The sequence below is a fragment of the Phlebotomus papatasi genome, chromosome 2, assembly GCF_024763615.1.
Source record: "Phlebotomus papatasi isolate M1 chromosome 2, Ppap_2.1, whole genome shotgun sequence".
Lineage (NCBI taxonomy): Eukaryota > Metazoa > Arthropoda > Insecta > Diptera > Psychodidae > Phlebotomus > Phlebotomus papatasi.
The window spans coordinates 84,282,090-84,298,240 of NC_077223.1; the positions used below are offsets into that span (position 1 = coordinate 84,282,090).

The 16,151-nt window shown below is 37.5% G+C and overlaps 3 protein-coding genes across 3 annotated transcripts in view; 2 read left to right on the forward strand and 1 right to left on the reverse strand.

Moving 5' to 3' along the window:
• LOC129804759 (protein PTCD3 homolog, mitochondrial) overlaps positions 1-6,413 on the forward strand; it is a 29,268-nt gene extending 22,855 nt beyond the window's left edge. The window contains exon 2 of the mRNA XM_055852351.1: positions 4,471-6,413. Within this exon, the coding sequence (XP_055708326.1) occupies positions 4,536-6,344 (1,809 nt within the window). The 5' untranslated portion in view covers positions 4,471-4,535 and the 3' untranslated portion in view covers positions 6,345-6,413. The remainder of the gene's footprint in view (positions 1-4,470) is intronic.
• Positions 6,333-10,589, reverse strand: LOC129804789 (transmembrane emp24 domain-containing protein 2). Its single transcript, XM_055852388.1, has 3 exons — positions 10,346-10,589; positions 9,907-10,256; positions 6,333-6,571 (listed from the first exon to the last, which is right to left on the reverse strand). The coding sequence occupies exons 1-3, from the start codon at positions 10,479-10,481 to the stop codon at positions 6,422-6,424; spliced, it is 636 nt and encodes a 211-aa protein (XP_055708363.1). The 5' UTR covers positions 10,482-10,589; the 3' UTR covers positions 6,333-6,421.
• A 10-nt stretch (positions 10,590-10,599) lies between these two features.
• On the forward strand, positions 10,600-16,134 carry LOC129804750 (zinc finger protein 791-like). The gene is made up of 6 exons (XM_055852324.1): positions 10,600-10,822; positions 10,900-10,950; positions 11,011-11,248; positions 11,319-12,146; positions 12,207-12,281; positions 14,724-16,134. The coding sequence occupies exons 1-6, from the start codon at positions 10,738-10,740 to the stop codon at positions 15,934-15,936; spliced, it is 2,490 nt and encodes an 829-aa protein (XP_055708299.1). The 5' UTR covers positions 10,600-10,737; the 3' UTR covers positions 15,937-16,134.
• The last annotated feature ends 17 nt before the right edge of the window (positions 16,135-16,151 follow it).

Here is a 16,151-nt window from a genome sequence, read left to right on the forward strand (position 1 = left end):
CCTGACCCGAGCTATAAGGGGTCAAAGTTCGAACATTGACCGGCCTCTATCTCCGGTTCTAATTAACATAGCGACCTAAATTTTACCTTTTTGGTTTCGTCTCGATGAGTACTTTCAGATGGAAGTTCAAAAATTCACCACAGGTGGCGCTGCTATAGCGTCAAAATTCATCGAAATTCAAAGTCACTTTTCTCAAAAACGGCATTGTGCAAGTTAATGAAATTTTAGTATGTTGTAGTCCAGTCTAGGACGTTTCCAAAATGGTGCAAATGTGCGCTGTGGTTAAAACAGAACCGGAGATATGAGGGGTCAAAGTTCACAAAATTCAAAAAATCATATCTCCGGTTCTATGTGACCGATTTTGATGAATGAGGGCTTAAACGAAAGATCTCACCAAATGCTACAACTTTCTAATATATTTGAACTTCGTGGGACCAACACCAGGGGCGCCACAGTCGAAAAACCAATTTCAATATCACATAACCTCAATTATCTCGATTGTCGCTGAACCGATTTTGATGATTACTTCGACATAATTGTAGAGAACATTTGTCTCTACATTTCGTCCATACATCATTTTCCGCTCAAACTACGCTATCACTCCGATTTTGCCGTTTAAGTGTGAAAAAATTGATTTTTCCCATAATAACGCTTTGAAATCACTCAGATGCCAATTTGACTGCCTCTACTCCACAAAGACACTTAAAATAGGGTTTTAAATGGAAAGTCCCACAAAATACAACAATTCTTTGATATAGTTGAAGTTCAACAAATGACTACTTGGGGCACTCTGGATGAAAAAACAAGTTAAGAAACAAAAAACCTCGCTTATCTTGACTTCTGAGTAATCGATGAGATCATGTTCTATAGGAAAATTATAGAGTACATTCTGGTCTACATTTCACCCATATATCACTTTTGTGCCAGTTCATCTCAATCCTTGATATTTTGGTTTAAATACAAAATTTGTATAATTTCACGAATTTGATTCAAGATAACTGAATGGCGACTCACAATTTCAGCTCTAAATCGAATTTGCATGCACTCCGAGTTAGCTCACGTTAAGAATCTCACCTACATAAGCCGGTTAGGATTATCTGTCCCTTTTTTTCTCTATTTCTTTTTTCTGGTTAATTTCCTTAACGATACCGATTCTTGTTGGAACGTCGTAATTTTGCTATGCCAACAGCTTCAGAGGTCTTTCCAGGATAATTTTCCTATACACATTGCCATTCATTTTGATGCTACAGTTCGATAATCCCAGTGGAAAGCAATAATCTGCTCTCCCTATTCTCTCCCTAAAGCAAACATGATAATCGTGATAATCTATGTAGGGGAAAGTGCCCAGTGCCCATGCTTGATACCATTGGAAGTTTCGTAATGATTAAATTTTCTATGTTTCACAATGTATATGTGACTCATCGCAACCATACTTTAAAAACTATGGGAAAGTGCCCAGTTTTTAAAATATATTGCACACACATTTATTCAGAAACATAAGAAAAAATTTAGTCATTACGAAGCTTGGGATCTTACGAAGCATGCGCACTTTCAAGCACTTTTAGGAATATTCAGTGGAAAGTGAAGTGTGCTATTCTATTAGGTGAGATTCTTAACAATCTCACCTACTATAATCCTAACAAAATTTCATGTCCTCCGATCGCGCTCAAACTTGGCCAAAATGTGTTTCGCCACTTCCTGATCACGAATATATGGGGGGCTAAGTTACGTTCCCGGCCGGCCGGCCGGCCGGCCGTCCGGCCGCTCTTTGGAGCTTAATAGCTCCTAAACTAAAAAAGATATCGACTTGCGGTTTTCGGCAAAGGTTATATATCGCATGAAAATTGCAACTTGGTGCATTGACCCCCCACCCCCACCCCTCCTTCCGCCATTTTGAAGACCCCCCTTTTTTTGTTTTCTCAATAGCTCCGCCCCTATGGGATCGATCGGGCTCAAATTTTAGTATGTTATAGCTGGGCCTTAGAGCTTTCCATCAATACCAAACTTAAGGTCCCCCGACTCCCCTGACCCGAGCTATAAGGGTCCAAAAAAAATTTCTTAAAATGGCCATAACTCCGGTTCTAATTGTCAGAATTTAAAAAATGAGGGCTTTTTGGAAAGCTCTCGTGAAATGCCACTTCCTCTTCTAACATCGCAAGTTCATAAAACCACCGCTAGGGGCGCTATTATTAAAAAGAAAATTTTTAAATCTTAAAAGTTAAATAACTCAAAAATTCCTTATGCAATCGGGCTGAAATTTTAGTATGTTGTAGCCGCTGATTATACCTATCAAACAAAAAAAACCTTAAGTCGATCCATAACCCCTGACCCGAGCTATAAGGGGTCAAAGTTCGAACATTGACCGGCCTCTATCTCCGGTTCTAATTAACATAGCGACCTAAATTTTACCTTTTTGGTTTCGTCTCGATGAGCACTTTCAGATGGAAGTTCAAAAAGTCACCATAGGTGGCGCTGTGATAGCGTCAAAATTCATCGAAATTCAAAGTCACTTTTCTCAAAAACGGCATTGTGCAAGTTAATGAAATTTTAGTATGTTGTAGTCCAGTCTAGGACGTTTCCAAAATGGTGCGTATGTGCGCTGTGGTTTCAATAGAACCGGAGATATGAGGGGTCAAAGTTCACAAAATTTAAAAAATCATATCTCCGGTTCTATGTGACCGATTTTGATGAATAAGGGCTTAAACGAAAGATCTCACCAAATACTACAACTTTCTAGAACATTTGAACTTCGTGGGACCAACACCAGGGGCGCCACAGTCGAAAAACCAATTTCAATATCACATAACCTCAATTATCTCGACTGTCGCTGAACCGATTTTGATGATTACTTCGACATAATTGTAGAGGGCATTTGTCTCTACATTTCGTCCATACATCATTTTCCTCTCAGACTACGCTATCACTCCGATTTTGCCGTTTAAGTGTGAAAAAATTGATTTTTCCCATAATAACGCTTTGAAATCACTCAGATGCCAATTTGACTGCCTCTACTCCACCAAGACACTTAAAATAGGGTTTTAAATGGAAAGTCCCACAAAATACAACAATTCTTTGATATAGTTGAAGTTCAACAAATGACTACTTGGGGCACTCTGGATGAAAAAACGAGTTAAGAAACAAAAAACCTCGCTTATCTTGGCTTCTGAGTAATCGATGAGATCATGTTCTATGGGAAAATTATAGAGAACATTCTGGTCTACATTTCACCCATATATCACTTTTGTGCCAGTTCATCTCAATCCTTGATATTTTGGTTTAAATACAAAATTTGTATAATTTCACGAATTTGATTCAAGATAACTGAATGGCGACTCACAATTTCAGCTCTAAATCGAATTTGCATGCACTCCGAGTTAGCTCACGTTAAGAATCTCACCTACATAAGCCGGTTAGGATTATCTGTCCCTTTTTTTCTCTATTTCTTTTTTCTGGTTAATTTCCTTAACGATACCGATTCTTGTTGGAACGTCGTAATTTTGCTATGCCAACAGCTTCAGAGGTCTTTCCAGGATAATTTTCCTATACACATTGCCATTCATTTTGATGCTACAGTTCGATAATCCCAGTGGAAAGCAATAATCTGCTCTCCCTATTCTCTCCCTAAAGCAAACATGATAATCGTGATAATCTATGTAGGGGAAAGTGCCCAGTGCCCATGCTTGATACCATTGGAAGTTTCGTAATGATTAAATTTTCTATGTTTCACAATGTATATGTGACTCATCGCAACCATACTTTAAAAACTATGGGAAAGTGCCCAGTTTTTAAAATATATTGCACACACATTTATTCAGAAACATAAGAAAAAATTTAGTCATTACGAAGCTTGGGATCTTACGAAGCATGCGCACTTTCAAGCACTTTTAGGAATATTCAGTGGAAAGTGAAGTGTGCTATTCTATTTTTCTTTGAATGTTATATTGTTAGACAGTAATGGCTCCAGCACACCTTTTAGATCAGGAAAATTTCGTTAAATTAAAATTCATATCCTTTTCTCTCTCAAACGTATTGCATATCTCTATTTGTCTATCTCACTTTGTCTCATTCAAAATTAAATCGAATTAAATTGAATTTGGCGAGATGTTCAAAAGAAGAAGAAGAGTGAGAAAGAGTAGGACGGACTTATACAAACAATTTGAGAAGGAAAAGGATGTATAATTTCGATTTTATGAAATTTTCTTGATCTAAAAGGTGTGCCAGTAACATAAGAAATCGTTAAATTAATCTAAATTCTAAAAATTGATTTATAAATTAGTCTAAAAAGATAATTTGAGAAATTTTTAATGGAATCCTAAAATTATTAAAAAATTAAAATCATAAATGAATAGAAAATGTTTAATTTTTCTTCAGCTTTCAAAGTGCTTTTTTTTCAAAACGTTCTTATGAAATGTGTTTGCCGTTTGCCTGCTTCATATTAAGCAATTTATTACGTCGCGTAAAATATTCCAGAGCCTCTACCGGACTACCAGAATAACATCGCGTGATTACCGTGATCTTTCGTGACAAAGTGCAAAATGAACGTGATTCAAGTAAACACAAGGAAATTCGTTACGAATTTCGCGAGACTTCAATCGGCATCATCCCCAGCACCAAAAGGAATTGATATCCCTGTGAGGATCAAGAGAAAACCTGATGATGTGCTGAAAACCCTCGCTGGACTCCAGACTACTGACATAACCTCCGTCCACTATCAATATCACGATGATAGATACCTCATTCCGTATTCAAATCAGCGCCGAAAGGCGTATGCCTTGTCTGAGGAGTCTGGCAGGAGTGCTGCCAAGTGGCTTCATAAGAAGTATGCTGATCTTTTCAAATATTCAAAGGGCGAGCCAATGATTGAGGCCTATGTTGCCGGGAGGTCTCCAGAAGCCTTTGAGAATGTCCAGACAATTGAGGATTTGTGCAATTTGATAAAATCCCAGATAGATCTTGAGGAGATTACCCAATCACTGGCTCAAATCAAAGACTCGCGAGATGCTGACTTCAAGCAAGGATACTTTGAGCTCGTGTGCTTCCTCAGTGGACAAACAAATCCATCAGATAGATTCACTTCGCAAAATGTTAGGCAGAAGGTAGTGAATGCAACACGGAATGAGGAAGTTGAGAGGCTCTTTAAGGAATTTCCGGATAATGATCCTAGGGCTTGCAATACGATGATAAGGACACTTTGCAGGAATTATCAAGTTTCTGACGCATGGACTTTGTATCAGAAGGCTATTGCTGATGGAGTTCCCATCTATCTGGACACCTTCAACAGTATCCTTCAGGTAGTTCTACTTCTGAATCCTGATACATCAGAAGCTAAGTGGAAATTAGTTGAGGATACTCTAAGACTCATGGGAAGTCACAATGTCAAGCCCAATATAACGACTTTGAACATTGTTCTGGAGCTTGTTAGCTCAATTTTTGGATGGAAAGATGCCAGGCAGATGTCAATGTCTATCCTGGTGGAATTCAAAAATCAAGGAATTCGTCCATCTCTCGCTTCCTGGTACCATATCCTGAATATTTTCTATCGGGAAAGGAGTCCAATGAGTGGTATTCTTATTGATATCCTCGATGAGATTGAAAAAGAGCAACTGGAAGTTTCTGATCACAAGGATTCCCATTTCTTCGTGACAGCTATGAATGTCTGTTCCAATCAGTTCCATAGTGTTCAACTGGCCAATCGCATTAATGATCTGCTAAAGAGATCCGAGAATAGGATCTTTATTGGTGATTCTATTAAGGAATCAGTTTACTATCGCTGCTACTTCCAGTTGCTCTGTTTGATGGAGCCTCTGGATACATTCATGGAAATCTATCATACTTACGTTCCAGGGATTTACATCCCAGAACCATCTGTGATGGAGTCGATCTTGAAGACTGTTGAACTCAACAGTGCCATCCAGTATGTACCACTTCTCTGGGCGCACCTTAAACTCTTTGAGCAGACAACCCGGGACAACCTAATCAACCACCTATTTCGCATAATCCTCGATTCCGGAGACAAAGACCTGGATAAACTCTCAATAGATATTTGGGATGTGGTTGAGGAAAACACAGAAAACAGAAGGAATATCTTCAAGTGGAAAGCACGTCATCTCAGTCACATCTTGAGCATTGTCTGCGAGGCAAAAGATGTGGAAAGAGCCACGAAAATCTTCAAAAAACTCGATGAGAATCGGTATCACATTGAAGGACTTCCCACCGAAGAATCCCTCCGTCAACTCTATAGACTCCTCGTGGACAACAAGCTGGAAGTACTGGCGGGAAAAGTACATCACTATGCTGATGAGAATGGGCTGAATGTGACAAACACCAAGGAATTGAGAGTGTAGAAATATTTCTTCACATTTTTTTTCTCTTTTCTCGTTAAATTAAATATATACCGCCAAAGAAAAAGAAAATGTCTAGCTCACACCACGCGCCTCACCTCGAAGAAGCGTTTTAAGTAGTAGATCTGACCGATGGTCATCACGATGAGAACGAGGGCTTCGAATGTTGACCACATGACAACGCGGAAGTTTGTGCTCTCATTGATGTTTCTGTGGATTCTGTCACGCATCTGGAAAGAAAAGGCACAGTCATTTTTTTGGTCTTCCTGTTTACAGTTTCATTTTCTGAGAGAGATCGGATTCAACACCGGTTTTTCCCGTCTGTCAATGAACCTAAAGGCTAAACAGTAGGAAGCAATAAAATTATGGGTTTTCTAAAGCTTAGTTTAGTTCAAGATTTATTTTTTTGGATTTTTTCTTTAGTTTTCCGAGCGAGTATTTACTAAGAGTTTCCCAAATCGAATATAAAGATTTTGTCTGAAAATTTTACAAAATTAAATATTGGAGTGGGTTAGAATCAACACTAAGACGGCGATGGCCATTGGGGAGGGACGAAAAGTAGAGACAATAAATAAATTCAATTTAAATTATGAGGTTTTTAAATGAGTCTAAAGCGGTCTTCAGACTAGAGGTTTAGCCCAAGTACCGTAATACGGGCTACAGACCTAAGGCTTATGCCCTAGACACACTTGCGACTTAAGCCGAGAGACGACTTAGTGGAAAATGATGGAAATGAAGTTTAACCATTATTTCGAATATAATTACACTAAGCCGTCTCTCGGTTAATCCTCATGTTTGTTAAGGCCCTTAGCTATATGGCTTAACTTCTCTAAAACCCAAAATAGACACAGGGATCGGCTTAGGGATCAGCCCGAAAAATGAGGATTGGTGTCGATACACTTACGGAGCAGCCCATAATTTGGAGGATCAAGCTGATCTTCTAAATTCACGAGGTCTAGTGAAATTACGGAGATTAGGTGACATCAGCGCCAGTACTGAAAATAAAAAGCTTCACTTTGGGGTTTTTTGGGTGCATTTCGAAATGTCAATTGGGTGAAAAAACATGGAGAATAATGGTACGCAATATTGCAAAATCTTAAAATGCATTAAGATTTGAGTAAAGAGAAAATGAGAGTGCTCCTTACTGTACGAAAAATCCATTGATATTGCACTTAAGAAGTCTTTCAAATATCAAAGTGTGCACATTTAATAGAAATTTACGCTGAAAACGCTAATCCTTGATCCTAAATCCTCAGTGTATGATAGTTTGGGCTGATCCTTTATCGCCAAATTTTTCGAGCTGAGTATTTTCCAGGATCAGCCTGTGTCTATTTTCGGCATAATTCTTTATCAATCAAAATTTGTTGGGAAAATATGACTTAGAATTGAACATTATGGGCAAATAATCCGGTTAATTCTGAAAAATCAATAAAATCGGTTGCTATTTTGAAATTTGAGACTTTCAGGAACTGGGCTAAACCTCAGGTCTGAAGCCGGCATAAATCTCAAAATCCTAAATAGCGTGCAATTTAATTGATTTTTGATAGCCTAATAGATTATTTATCTTTAATAATCCAATCCAAAGTTAAATTTTCCAAAAAAAAATCATGATTGATAAGAAATGAGAGCAGTTAAGCCATTTGGCTAAGCCTTAGGTCTGAAGCCCATATAAGAAAATCTAAACCCTTTAAGCAAGAATTAAAGATCAGATTAGGTAATTTTGCTAATTTTTCTATAGCTTGAAATCGTTTTAGTTAGGTGGAAGTGGGGTACTTTTGAATTCGGGAGCTTCTGAAATTGAACTTTTTTCTCATATTTTTAATACCAATTGATACTTATTTAAACGTTATTTAGCATTACAATTGATTTGTGGACCTAAATTATATCACATTAACCCATTCAGTCAATGCACTAGAAATACTTGAGATAGAATGTTCATATTTTGCAATTATATTCTTACTGATTAATAGATGAATTTTTTCAAAAGATTTTTTTTTCCATTATGTGGGCGTGGGGAGGCCCTGTCAAACACATGTCTTAATGGTCACTGAATTTAAATTCTGTGCAATTTTAAAACTTCTTTTATTTTTTAATTTTAATCGATTGTTTCACCCCCCCTCCAAAATTTCCACCTTCCACTCCCCGGAGACCACTTAACAAATCTTCACGTTTCAGACGATTTTTGAGAAATGTCGTCACGCTGTTTGTCCGTCTGTCCGTCCGGCGGTCATCAGCTCTAGAGGCCAAGAGGCCAGACGGTTAGAGATAGAGACTTGGGACCTTCGGGGGACTCCCCCCCATAAGTCGACCCAAGGATCGTTAATATGCCCCTTATTTTCCCCTCACGTCTCCTCTTCCCCACCAAAACTAGTTTTTTTTGGGATTGCTCGGAAATGCGTCGTGCGATTTTTTTCTTTTTTGGATATGTTTTAGAGATTATCCAGGCAAACATTTCGTCCATATACGAAAATACAGTTGAATCATTCCTAATAACGGTTTTTCAAGGTCAAAAGCTAAAAAGACACTAAGAGTGCGCATTTTTCAAGCAAATAAATTTGAATGAATTTCTGACAAAACTAAACCGGTTTCAATCGGTTTTCAATCGGTAATGAACCGGTTCATAACCGATAAAAAAAATTTATCTGAAAATCAATCCTATTACTTTTAAAACTATTTTGGGGGATCTTTTGAGAGATTTATGAACCGGTTCAAATCGGTTGAGAACCGGTAAATGGTAAATGATGCGAAAGTACTTTTGCAGTATAGCATCTAAACATAGGGCTGGGTTCCTGAAGACTGAATTTTTTATTTAACCGTTTAGTTAGGTTTTATATTTACACTGAGAAAAAAAAGAGGGTGCGATTAACATTTTTTCCTCAGAAATTTAACATTTTCTAGGTGTAAAAATATATCAACATTTTTTAATGTTAATTTTACACCTTATTAAGGGTAAAATTAACATGAAAAAGGATACCTTTAACACCTAACAGCGTTATCACACTTTAACATTAAAATTTTAATGTGATTCACATTAATTGTCGCTTGTGAGCGTCCAAATATGTTATTTGTGTCTTTGAGTCACTTAATATTTGGGATTTTTCTATTTATTGATAAAGAAATGGACTTGGCCTGCAAAAATAAGTTTAAATTTACCTAAAGCATGAATATTTTTCACATTAAAAAATTAAAGGGAAAATCGCATTAATTTTTCGCATTAATGCTATAAATCAATTTATATCAAATTTTGCGGGCCAAGTCTACCTTTTTATCAACAAATAGATCAAATTTTAAATATAAAATGATTCAAACACACAAATTACACATTTGGACTCTCATCAGCGACAATTAATGTGAATCATATTAAAATTTTAATGTGCAAGTGTGATAACACAGTAATACACCTAAAAAGGGTAATATTTACACCGATTTTGGATCAATAATGCAGGGTAAAATTAACTTTTCCGGAATGTTATTTTCACTTTTTCGGATTTCTCAGTGTAGGATTTCCGTCTTTAAATATTTAATAAGAAAGAATTGATTGGGGATTCTTGGTAAATTATCTTACATGCATGTATTCCTGCTCGTGTTTAATGCTGGTCAATGTCCCAGAGAGCTCTTTGATCATATCATCAAGTTTCGTGTGACTTCCATCCGCATCCTCTGCTCCTCCTGCAGCCCCATCGCTGCCATTTTTCTTGGTGCTTTCATTGATGTCCATGGAGAACATGACCACCTTGGGGGTCATTGTGGACATTTGGTTACTGAAGCAATAGTTATAGGCACCGGTCATGTGTGCGGCAAAGGCAAATTTGCCGGAAGACTCCCGGACACCGTGATAGATGATTTTACCCTCTGGATCTGAGATGCGAACATCAATGTCCAGGAAACCACCTTCAATTGTTTCGAAGATCAAACCTACCGGCCGGGAGAAATTTGTTAGGTAAAATGACGTGGCCAAGAGAAAAGCGCGCATTTGATTGGATTTAAGTAAAGGGAAACATTACCCATGGTCATTCCAGCTTCCACGCGATCGAAGAAACATTCTTCTGAATGGGCATCAACTGTGACGACGTATCCATGGGCAGGAGCTACAGCAACACAATACACAATACATGCAACTATCAGGTAATTTCTAATCATAATTCAGCACAAATTTAGTCACTAGTTCCTTTTAGAAATTGCACCAAAAAGTGCCTGCACCTTTCCCCAAAACTTCTTTCCTATATTTTGACGTGTCAATTGTTTTATAGCACAGATTATAGCATGGATTATAGGAAGTTTATGAAAGTTTTGTTGTTTTGGTTGGGTGTTTTTTGTGTCCGTCAGAGATGCAGTGATTTTTGTGGAAAATAGTCGGGAAATAGTGAAAAAATTGGAGTATTAGTGAATTCTGAGGATGAAGAAGAAAGGTGTTCAGCAGAGGAAAGAGCATCAGATTAAACTGATGCAGGATGCAAGAGCCAAGAAGAAGCGTCGATTGGGTGAGTTGTAATCTAACCTCAAAACCGGGAGCCCCTTTTTTGTCTTTCGTTGCTTCAAATGGCCTGTTTTTCCACAGAAGCGGACTTAGATTCTGAAGAAGATGAACCTAAACCTCCGCCTAAGAATAGTGAGTAACTTTTCTTGGAATTTTCACTGAGAAATGCACTAAAATTGTGCTAAATTTTAGAGAGAAAAGCAGAATTAGAGAAGTCTGATGAGTCTTCCGGCGAGGAGAAAAAGACCGTCTCCCGGTCTGGGAGGGTAATCAAGAAGAAAACCTACTTCGATGATGATGATGATCTTGAGGATGAAATCCCACTGAAAATGCTCAAGAAGACCCAAAAGAAGGCTGATCAGGAGATAGATAAGAAGCAGTCAAATGAGAAAAATGGTGGCGATGCCATTGAATTCATAAACATTGAGAAGTAAATCTCCCCCTTAATCCCAATTGATTTTTTTCCAGCATCGGGTGATGTTTGTCGGTATTTTTCGCAGAATCTTCGTGAAGACAGAAGGAGGCAGTGATGAGGATTACGAGGAATCAGAAGATGATGATGATGATGAAGAAGAGGTGGATACGGTGAAGAGAAAGAAGCCCAGAGCTTCATCTTCGAAGAAAGTTGCAGCAGCAGCAGGTTCATCTTCCAGTAAAAATGTTCCACATATCGTGAAGCAATCCGGAGGAGTTACAGTGTATCAATGCAGCAAATGTCCCAAGACTTATGCAAGACCCAGTCGCCTGAGGCGTCATTTCCGGAAGCATACAGGAGATGTTCGGGTGCGTTGGTTCAATTGCAACATTTGCCAGAAGCAATTTTCCACCGAGGATAAGCTCAGTAAGCACATCGTGAGGCGTCACAAAGAGAGTGTAAATACTGTTTTGGATGCTGTAGCTGTGAGGGATGAAGTAGCCTCTGCCCAAGCAGCTGCAAAGGCTGCCGAAGAAGCAATGATTCAGGCAGCTGCAATGGCAAGTCCAAAGAATCTGATCACACCAGATGATGAAGAAGAAGAATTCAAGCCTGAATTGGTGCAGGTAAAAGTGGAGAATTTCTATGATTCCTACGATGAGGAACCACCCATGGAGACCATCATTCCCAAAATGGAAGATGATATCGAAGTGGCGCCGGTTAAAGTGGAGGACAGGGACGTTGAAATTGATGACTATGATCACTTTGGGGATCATTTTGGGGATAATTACGATGATATTGATGAAAAGGATGATCTCCCTGAGTCTTTCAATGAGAACCAGGAATCTTTCAACAAGTCCAGTTCCTTAGTGTCCAACAAATCCCGCGCAAATGATTCCTTGAATGATGAAAAGTAAGAGAAACTGATATTCTCCCGAAGAATTTTATAACTAAAAAAAAAACCCTTTTTCAGGTTTCCAATGGTGTCGGAAAATGACTTTTCCGGATCGGAAATTATTGATTGTTCGCCACTTGGGAGAGATGCAAAGTGAGTAGATATTATTATTTATTTATTTATTTAGTCAATAATTTTTAAATAAAAAAAACATATTAATTATCTCTGAATCTCTGAAAGCATTTCATGTGAATTGAAATTCAATTAATTTTTCTCAAACTATAATTTTTTTTTGAAAAAAGAAACTTCTTATGAGAATATAGTTCTATTTATGAATCTTGGATAATCTTTCGTAGTGGTTTGTGCCTGAGATAAAATATCCTTCCATCTGTTATAATCCCCAAAGTGTGTATCAGCTAAAATAGAAAGCTAGCTAAATATTTTATTTCCATTTAAAACGTCGTGAATTGTAGAAAGGAAGTTTCATTAAAAAAAATATTTTTTTTTACTTATCGCAATATTGATCTGGAGATTCGTTTCTTTTCGGATAATGTTTTAGTTTAGAAGTTCAACTGGACATAAACATATTTGACCGCTTTATCGCCATCTTGAATGATGCAAGATGAAAGTTCAACTACCCTGGATGGCCTATCTTTCTACCAATTTGATCAATTTGGATTAATTTGAAAGATTTGAAAATTCCAAACCGGATTCCATGAGTAAATAATTAATAAAGTATCGGTGGAAATTTTCTAAACATGAAGGTTAATGACTTATTAAACACCCTTCTTTTGATGAATTTTCAACTTCGAGATGGCTTTAAGATGATTTGTAGACAAATTTAAATCGATATTACACTTGAACACAAAATAAAAAAAGGAAAAATAAAGTAATTGCAAAAAGAAAAAAAAATGAACGAAAACTAGTGATAAGCCTGGATCAGCTTATTGTTTGTGAGATTGTTAACATGAGCAAACTCGGATTGAATGCAAAATCGATTTTTGAAACTAAAGATGACAGATATTATTCAGCAATTTGGAATCAAATTTCTGAGAAATTGTAAACTTTTTATTTAAATGAAAATATCTTGGATGTAAATGAACTCACAGAAAAATGATAATGGGATATAGACCAGAATCTTCTCTATAATTTTGTCCCAAAACTTGATCTTATCGATCTTATCGGTTACTAGTTAGTCGAGATAATTCAATTTTTGTTTTGTAACACGTGTTTTGACTTCAGCGGGCGGGCAATTTGTCCATGTGATAAACTATAGTAATATCAAAAAATGATTGAATTGATAATTCCTTGAAGCCTTATTTTTTAATAACATGGTCGAGTAAAAGTCATCATATCAACACCTGCGTTCTTTCGCAGCGTAAATAAAGCGAAAATCCATTCATATTCACAAATTTTAATTTGTTAATTTCTCAGAAAAATCAAAAGTGTACCTTTTCACCATTGAATTTTTCATCGATCGCCCATGTTTTCCAATGAAAAACACAATGAGGTGATTGTTGTTTATACGTTTTGATTAAAAATTATGTCGTATTTCTGGCTAATTCTAGTTAAATTAAGTGCTAATCTTTATTGTTAACGGTACTTGAAGTTTTCAAATGAAATAATTACCTATTTCGTGAACAAAAAGGGTTTTTCTGAAGTGTCTGCAAATGCTTCAATAGGAAACCCCGGAAATATGATTTTTTTGGAGAGATTTTCTTATTGTTTTTGATGGGAAAGGAGAAAAGACCAGGAATAAGAACAAATCCTGTACTCAAGAGTAACTCAACAAAGTTACGAAGCCTTTCGTCTCAGTTCCAGTTACACTGTTTGTCTCCAATTAGAAACTTTCCCTTGTCTCCATTTGGATTAATATGTTTCCAATAAAAGCATTTTGCGCTCGCGTATTTTTCTTGTATTTAAGAAGTTTTCAAATTATATTTAAGGAATTTTCACTAAACAGTAACATTCTAGAAGAGTCAATGAGCAAATTTAAGTAATTCTCTTCAGAAAAAAATTGAACTTAATGTGTTGAATTTTCTGTCAAAGTTAAAGCGTCTGGAAATGGTTTTGAATTACACTGAAGAGAAATCAGAAAAAGTTAAAATAACATTCCGGAAATGTTAATTTTACCTTACAGTATTGATCCAAAATCTGCGTAAATATTACCCTTTTTAGGTGTATTGGGGGTTAAAATTGCCCTTTGTCATGTTAATTTTACCCTTAAAAAGGTGTAAAATTAACATTAAAAAATGTTGATATATTTTTACACCTAAAAAATGTTAAGGTTCTGAGAAAGAAAAGTTAATCGCACCCTCTTTTTCTCAGTGTAGAACATTTACCCTATTTTGTGAATATTTTTATTGATTGCAAAATTATTAAAGATAATGCCCAGCGCACAATAACTTTTATTTGTAAACATGTTTTCAAAATTTCCTATTAGAGTGAGCGAGATAACTAGATATAGATCTCACTCACTCTCATTGAAATATCAAAAACATGTTTACGATATAAAAGTTATTGTGCGTTGGGCATAAGCCAGACAATAATTAGCCAAATGTTAAAATATCCTTTTATTTATTGCTCTCATTTTAGTGACTTTTTGGTGGACACGGAAATTGAATCGTTGAGTCCAATAATGTTTGACGAGCAGGAGGATGATAATCCCAAGTCAAGGCTTTACAAATGCTCCTACTGCCCCCGAACATTCGTGGTGCGTGAAAACTTTGCCAATCACATGGTTTATCACACGAAGAAGGAGAAACCCTTCCCGTGTGAGCAGTGCGATGAACAGTTCGTGACGCAGGGAACACTCTACTATCACATTGAGAGTAAACATCTGAGGCCTCGCTGTGAGGTGTGCCACGAGGAAACGGGCAATCTGAAGGACTTCCTGAAGCATCAGCGGATGCACACGAAGCGCATTAGGTACAAGTATGTGTGTGAGTTGTGTGAGGAGAGATTCCCGCTGAAGCCACAATTGAAGAAGCACAAGGAGGAATTGCATGGAACGGGTTATCTCAAGTGTGCTCACTGCCCAATGACCTTTTCCAATGCTGTCTTCTTCCTCTGTCATGCGACTGAATTCCATGGAGATCCCAAGCCCTTCCGGTGTGATTTTTGTAGTTTTAGAACAAACAAAATCAACCACCAGGCTATCCATTTGCGGACGCATTTGAATGAGTTCCCGTACAGATGCCTGGATTGTGTGAAGTTGTTCAGGGAGGAGAAGGATCTGATGGAGCATATGAAGGATCATGAGGAGAATAAGGTGACCAAGTATAAGTGTGACAAGTGTGGAAAGTGTTTTAGCACCAACAGCAACCTCCATAGGCACATGAAGAAGTACTGCAAGATGTTCAAGTGCCCAAGCTGCGATAAGGTCTTCAGTACTCAGCAGAGTTTGCAGCAGCATCAGATTTGTCACAGTGATGCACGTCCGTTTAAGTGTGATGTCTGTGGGCAGGCTTTTGCACGGCCAGAAGCTGCTAAGATTCACATGCGCATCCATACCAATGATCGACCGTATCCGTGCAGGATCTGTGGCAGGACATTTATTTCGTCATCCAGGAGGGGAAATCATGAGAAGCATCATCTGGGGGATACACTGAGGTACAAGTGTCGGATATGCAAGATGGGATTCACGCTGGCTAAGGACCGTGATGAACACATGGAAGTGCACGAGAGGAGAAAGAGGACTCTGCAGTGTGCAATGTGTGATCAGAAATTCCTCCGGAAGCCCAAATTAGTCAGGCATCTGAAGTTGCATTTGACCGTTGAGGGCAAGAGGAGACTGAGGAGGAAGTAGTCTAGGAATAAAATGGTAAAATAAGTGAATTTAGCCATGAAAATTGGAAAATTGTTGGTCAGAAGAGATTTTCTCAACAGTGTGTTCCATCCCCACAAACAGATGGCGCGCACAGCGCTCTGAATTTTTTGACATCAAACTTTCCTCTCGCAGAATATTCTTCAAAATAATAAATATTTGCAAATAGCATAGTAAAAAGTGCGGTTTTTATATTA

What these genes read in the sequence shown, in the direction of transcription:
- LOC129804789 (XM_055852388.1), bottom strand. Translation starts at nt 10,481, where the DNA reads ATGATTAGAAATTACCTGATAGTTGCATGTATTGTGTATTGTGTTGCT. An exon ending in GGAAGCTGGAATGACCATGG is followed by an intron (nt 10,257 to 10,345) that starts GTAATGTTTCCC and finishes CCCGGCCGGTAG; the next exon opens with GTTTGATCTTCGAAACAATT. An exon ending in ACGAGCAGGAATACATGCAT is followed by an intron (nt 6,572 to 9,906) that starts GTAAGATAATTT and finishes TTTTCTTTCCAG; the next exon opens with ATGCGTGACAGAATCCACAG.
- LOC129804750 (XM_055852324.1), top strand. Translation starts at nt 10,738, where the DNA reads ATGAAGAAGAAAGGTGTTCAGCAGAGGAAAGAGCATCAGATTAAACTG. An exon ending in TAAACCTCCGCCTAAGAATA is followed by an intron (nt 10,951 to 11,010) that starts GTGAGTAACTTT and finishes GCTAAATTTTAG; the next exon opens with AGAGAAAAGCAGAATTAGAG. An exon ending in CCACTTGGGAGAGATGCAAA is followed by an intron (nt 12,282 to 14,723) that starts GTGAGTAGATAT and finishes CTCTCATTTTAG; the next exon opens with TGACTTTTTGGTGGACACGG.